The following is a 6,545-nucleotide window of genomic DNA, read 5'->3' on the forward strand; positions in this document are numbered from 1 at the left end:
CCTACCTGATTTCCGGGCCATTGGGTTTCCAGGGACAGAGTACCTTTGGGTGTTGAGATCTTCCAAAGACAAAGCAATGGGCTAAAGGAGGAAGGCTATAGAAGAAGGTCTTTGTAGAACCCTGGCAATGGGGCAGAAAGAAAACAGAGGTCACAGCCGTGGTCTTTAACAAGCTGGGAATAAGACTGGGGGAGGGAGGAGTTGGAATTTGAGCATGGGAAGGACAGTGAAGATGACCTACCTGATTGAAACCAGCATGACCACCAGGTTTCCTGAGAGTGGGAGCCTGCAGTGTTAACTCTATCTCTCTGTAGAGATAATTTTACTAAGAAAAGAAATCCCATCTATCCTGGTTGCACTAAACTCCTGTGTTTATTCACTATGCCTGGAATACTCAGTTAACATGGATAGAATCGTGAGAAAACTATAAACACCATAGACTATATTTGAATTTGGATATATTGCATCCCTTTGTAAGAAAAAGTACTTTTATTTATCTTTGTATCCTGCTTTTAAAATGATAAACAGCACAAAATAACCATATATCAGATGTTAGCTTCACAAATAAATGAACCAATTAACAACTAAAGACACATAAATCTCCAGCCTGCTTGTGAGGGAACTACTTTTGAATTAAATCAGAATTTATCCACTAACTAATAAAAATTGTTCTATGTAAATCTAATATGAAATTTGTAAAAAACAAAACATAGTTAGCATTCTCCTTCAGTGATGTTTATGCTTTCCCAAGGACTATGCTGAGGAGTCCACAGTTCCACCCAGCAGCATGGTTTCTTTCACTCCCCTCTCCTTAGAATTTCATGAATGAGTGAACAATTTACATCACTCCCCTCTCCTTTCCCTCCACTCCCAATTCTTCCCTTGTCTGACTCCCAAGGAATTTAATGATTTATTTTTCTATAAGTACTATTCTCTCTCTCTCTCTCTTCTCTCTCTCTCTCTCTCTCTCTCTCTCTCTCTCTCTCTCTCTCTCACACACACACACACACACACACACAGAGAGAGAGAGAGAGAGAGAGAGAGAGAGACAGACACACACTAGTCAACCCAATTAGTATTGCTTGAGTATACCTGTGTTTAAGCCTGATCAATTACAGTTGACAAGCCTGTCCCTGGAGAATATTGATCCCCCCCCCATTATCATCAGCCACCTGTGTTCATATTTTTATGGGAATTTTGGGTCTGGGTAAAGTTAAGGTCTTTTGATTTTGGTTTTGGTTTCCCCTTCTGGATAAGAAGACAAGAGAAGTAAAGAGCTAAAATATTGCTGTCATGGTCATACATGTCTATAATCACAGTGCTTGAGAAGGTAAAGCAGGAAGATCATGAGATTAAGACCAGCATGGACTGCATGAGACTCTAGTTCAAAAACTAGGAACAAAAACAAGGACTTGGTAGGTAGCTCAGTGCATGGAAAAGGCCTTGGGTTCATTCTTCACTCAAAGTATATTGGGGGTATAAAAACTCATGATGTAGATTAATAATACACATTACAAGAAAATAGTTGTGAAAATGATAAATCACTCTCCGAAACTAATGTCTTTACTTTTCCCACAAGAAAATGTCATAGATAGCCTCAGAAGTAATACTAAGAACTATGTTAAATAGGAATGAAATAACATAGTTTTGTCTTGACTAAATAAACACAGATCCAAAGATGCCAGGTTTACATTTTTGGTATATTGTCCTTGCCTGCAAATTCTTTGTTATCAATGCTGATGTTTCAAGGAATTCCTTCCCTTTGTGATTGTGCATGTTTGGCCATTTGTCATGTTAGCATGATAAATGTTTTCTAGAGAGAATCAGAGATGGAGATTGCTTTCTTCAAGAGCAGGCTTTAAGACAGTCTGGAAACTCCAGTCTCAGGATTTCTTGTCTTTTGTGGTTTCTCTCTGCCAGATCAAATGTCAAAACCCAAATGCCTCATGGGCCAAAAGGTAGTATCAATGATTAAACTTACCATAGAGGCAAAAGACTTGTTCTGGTTCCACAGGGACATTTCTTTTGCCCCTACTATACTCTGAGATCCGGCTCAGATTCCCCCACTTGGCAGAGGTGGGCACAGGGAAGAGAGTCTTGATAATAAGCAAGTCATTCATCCCGTGCTTGCTTCAGAAGTATGTATGTGCTGTGTGGGCTACCCGACTGCCTTCCTTTTTACATCCTTATGTCCTTCCATCTCCATGCCTCTCTAATAATAATTACCAAAAGACTGGTTCCCTACTCATGGTGATGTACTTTTTTGTATGGTGTGTATACATCTCACTGTCCTCAGAATCTAAGCACATGCCCTAGTTTATTTAGCATTCAATAAACACTAAGTAACTGCATTCATAAAAGGACCTCCATGTCTTACTGGAAGTTCATTTAAATATTTGCTTTGTGACTCCTAATGTGCTTCCTATAAAATTAGCATCGAATGTGAAGATTTGCCTTATCTTTACATCTGCCTGTAGCCTGTTAAAAAACTATCAAGATTGGCTACTCAGAGAGTATGGATAGGAAACAGATGGTAAAAAAAATGGGATTGGAAACAGGATGGACAAAGGGAATACCTCTGGATAAATGTTTCTGTATCATCCTTTCTTACAGAACCATGGGGATCTCTCATAGCCCCATAACGTGTTTAGAAGAAACAATGCTATGTGACAGATATGTAGGATATGCCTTAACAGTGACCCAAATTGGACTTAGAGAAAATATATATTGCAAAACTGCATGTTTTTTTAAATGACCAATTTCTTTGGTATTTTGAAGAATTTCCATAAAATTGCTTCTGATAGAATTCACTAATTTACATTCAACCTACAACTTTATTAGGCCACACAGCATAGCAGTTACTAATAGAACATTAGCTGTCAGAGACCACAGTTCGAGTCCAAGATTTGACCCTGTGACCCAAGACAAGTTAGTTCTCTAATTTCAGTCTGTAAGCCCCAGTTTTCTTATCTTCTTAATGTGACCTAGGAATCCTGTTTAAAACGGAGCTGGTTATGAAGGAGAATATTGGGGTGCAGAGCTGCTTAGTGACTCTTTCAAAAACACAAAGATGGTGAGGTGCAGAACCAGAACCTGGCCTCTGTGTCTCTGAAAAAAATGTTGCTCTCTTTATTCACAGCCCTGGATCTTAAAGAAAACACTCAATTTCCATGGGGCCAAAACAGTCTGTTCAAGACTGATTGAAAATAATTCCTTCCAAATGGATGTTTTAGACTTCAGGAGACTGAAGTAAACACTCAGAAATACACAGATTAGTGAGCAGGCAGGGAGACGTGTTGAGAAGCATTGATGTTCCCAGGCCTATTACATGTTTTCTTTAGAGCCACCAGGGGGATTAGGAATTAAATCCTAGACATAGTAGTCCAGATAAGATCTGAACAATTCAGACATTCCTGCCCTAGCAGAGTTTCCCTGCTCTCCCCTGCAACAGCTTAGGGGTGGGGGTGGGGTCTCTTGGCTTCTTATCTGTGCTTAGCTGGGACTTGATCATCATTGTTTCACTCTCTCCCTACCTCAAAGACTGCATTAGGGAAGGCACAGCTGGTTCTAGGCTGCTTAGAAGTGGCAGCCTAGATTAGGAGGGAGAAACAAAGTAACCCAGAGACAGTTAGTTCTTTCCACAAGCAAGAACCTTTGTCCTTTTAACTGACCCATCTTTTCTCAATCTATTTCTAGGGCAGGGCTACTTCCTATGACCAGCTTAGCATTAAGAGTCCCATCTGCTGTTACTCTTCCTCCTAAATTTTGTATAATTCCAAGGCTCCTGCACTAAAAAAGAAAGCTACATTTCTAAAATAATGCATATATTTGCATTTATGATTTTTGGGATTTTGTGGTTTTTTTGTTTGTTTGTTTTTGTTTTCCATGTGGGAAGGGGTAATGATTGGAGAAGAAGAGTAGAAGGGAGGATAAGTAAAGGCCTGCTATGAGCACATGGAGGGAAGGGGGGATGGGGAGAGAAGGGACAAAGGAGAGAGGGCAAGAGAGCAGCGAAGAGAAGAGACAGCAAGAGCAAGAGAGCAAGAGCATCTTTTTGTTGTTGTTTTGTACTTAGATTCTCTATGGACAAAGAGTTGAACAAAGCATGAGAGTGTGTGTGTGTGTGTGTGTGTGTGTGTGTGTGTGTGTGTGTGTACCTTGAGGATAAAGACATTGTGAAACTGACACACCTCTTTTGTGTTATTTAGATAGATCACATGGTGCAGAGCCATCCTGCCTTTCCTGAACTACAAGCCAAGGCCACAGCCAGGTAACTCCTTCAACTGTTTCTGTCATGGCTTTTCTATGTGAATGTATGAGAGGCATTCATTTTCAGAAGTTGTATGATTTCTCAGAGCTTATGGACAATGCAAATGTTTGGCAGGACTTAAGATAATCACCCAGATGGTTTTGAAAATACATTTGTTAAGTTTGTTTTAGAATGATCTAAGAAAACTCAGAGAAACTACTCCCACACACAGATTGCATGGATGAGCAACCCTGATGGAGATGACTGTGTCTGGATTTTTGATCATAAATTCTTGGTGTTCCAGCCCAGCTTGCCTCCTTGGTAGATGTGTGGACATGCACAGGTACTCAGTTTCCTACTTCATCTGTGAAAGTCAGAATAGTAAGTAATATACAGTGGCTTCTGAGATATATGAAGTAAGACGGAGTGCAGAGGAGAACAAGAAAATCACTGTATGTTAACTCACGTGTACAAAAGAACTATAGGAAAAGTAAGCTAGATAATGAACAAATTTGGCTCTCATAGAGTGTGACTCGGAAATGGATGGTTAAAAATGGGATTGGGAATAGGATGGAAAAAGATAACACCTCTGGATAAATGTTTCTGTATCACTCTTTCTCATAGAATCATGAGAAGGCCTCATAGCCTCAGAACGTGTTTAGAAGAAAGAATGTTAGATAGAAAATTTATAGATGGTTGATCAGATATAAAGGTAAATTATATATATATATATGTATATTATGATAGATAGTTGATAAATGATGGATAGATAGATAGATAGATAGATAGATAGATAGATAGATAGATAGATAGATAGATGGTAGACATAGACAGACAGACAGCAGACAGGAAGACAGCAGGATGTATACTTGTGATAGGATGGACAAAATGAAATATAAATAGTAAAACCATTCCTTCTGTATCACAAAGGAATAGCTTACCTATAATGCTATAATTCCATACGTGTTATTAGAATCCTGTGCTCCCAGGGTATAGAAAAGGAGCTGTATTACCAAGCCTTCCTCTAGGAGTCATGGCAATGTCATGACAACTAAGAAGGCTTATACCGTGTACTCTCAGCAACCGGTGCTTTCCTTGGCTTAGTGAAGCGGTAGTCCATTGATCTGCCCTAAACTACCTGGTTGGTATGCGTGCCTCCTAATGTTTTGGATTTATGAATGCAAGACACGAATAGCCTTATTTTAAATATGTCTGAACAGAGCAGTGGCTGGGCCACTCCCTAACTCCATGTGGCTAAAACAAACTCCCCTCCAATATTTCTGAGTTAATACTTAATCTATAATTCATCTTTGCTGCCCTGGACCCTGTTGGGGCTGCTTTTCCTGGATTTACATGACTGTTAGTCTGTATAATGCAGCTCTCCTGCCTGATCTTCCTGCTTCCCCACCATGGTAGTATTGTCTTTCTCTCTCTCCTGTGTTTCTTGTTCAGAAAAACGAAAGGTCCTGCCTCTGTCTCCCTGCCCAGCTATTGGCTGCTGATAACTTTATTTCTCAACCAGAGCCAATTGGAGTCAGGGAGCCTCAGTGCAAATGTGCAGGTTCCTACGTGATTTCAGGAGACGAATTAACACAGCATTAAAACCAATCCACCACAGCTTTGGCATACTATAACCTTGAACAAGAATTCCGAACTTCAAATCAACATTGGGATTGTGTATCAGGTTTTGCTGATGATATATTTGATGTGCATGACAGTCTATAATTAGAGTTCTTTTCATCACTTGGTTCCATTGAAGTAAAGGACTTTAATGGTCAACTACCAGAGAGAGAGGGAGGGAGGGAGGAAGGGAGAGAGGGAGGGAGGGGGGGGGGAGAGAATGGGGGGGAGGAACCAAATTTGGAATTTAGATCTAAATTCAAATACCAACTATGATGTGTATTATCATGGGATAGGATTGGGTGATTAGCCTCAGACTCTGAGAACTTATTTTGACATTAAGGAGTTGATATACATGGCAAGGGTGTTGTTGTTTCTTTGGTTTTGGTTTTGTTTGTTTGTTTTGTTTTGTTTTTTGAGACAAAATTTCTCTTTGTAACTACTTTGGCTGTCCCTGTAGACCAGGCTAACCTCAAACTCACCGAAATTTACCTGCCTCTGCCTCCCAAGTGCTGGGATTAAAGGCATGAGCCACCACTTCCTGGGAGCAAGTAGTTTTTTTAACTGAATGTTGACAATGACGACTACACCTTTTCCTCACTGATGAAGAGAAAGGTGTCATTCCCAGATGCCTGCCTTCTTTCTCGTGACAGGTGTGTGCGACTGTAATAACGCT

At 40.1% G+C, this 6,545-nt stretch overlaps 1 protein-coding gene across 25 annotated transcripts in view; it reads left to right on the forward strand.

Annotated features, from left to right (window-relative positions):
- The window catches only part of Fggy (FGGY carbohydrate kinase domain containing), a 395,164-nt gene that overhangs the window by 286,197 nt on the left and 102,422 nt on the right, over positions 1-6,545 (forward strand). For all 25 annotated transcript variants that reach the window (XM_087548101.1, XM_087548107.1, XM_087548106.1 and 22 more), the window contains one exon: positions 4,209-4,270. In XM_087548101.1, the coding sequence (XP_087404227.1) occupies positions 4,209-4,270 (62 nt within the window). The remainder of the gene's footprint in view (positions 1-4,208; positions 4,271-6,545) is intronic.

The sequence above is a fragment of the Rattus norvegicus genome, chromosome 5 (genome assembly GCF_021556685.1).
Source record: "Rattus norvegicus strain SHRSP/BbbUtx chromosome 5, alternate assembly SHRSP_T2T, whole genome shotgun sequence".
Taxonomy (NCBI): domain Eukaryota; kingdom Metazoa; phylum Chordata; class Mammalia; order Rodentia; family Muridae; genus Rattus; species Rattus norvegicus.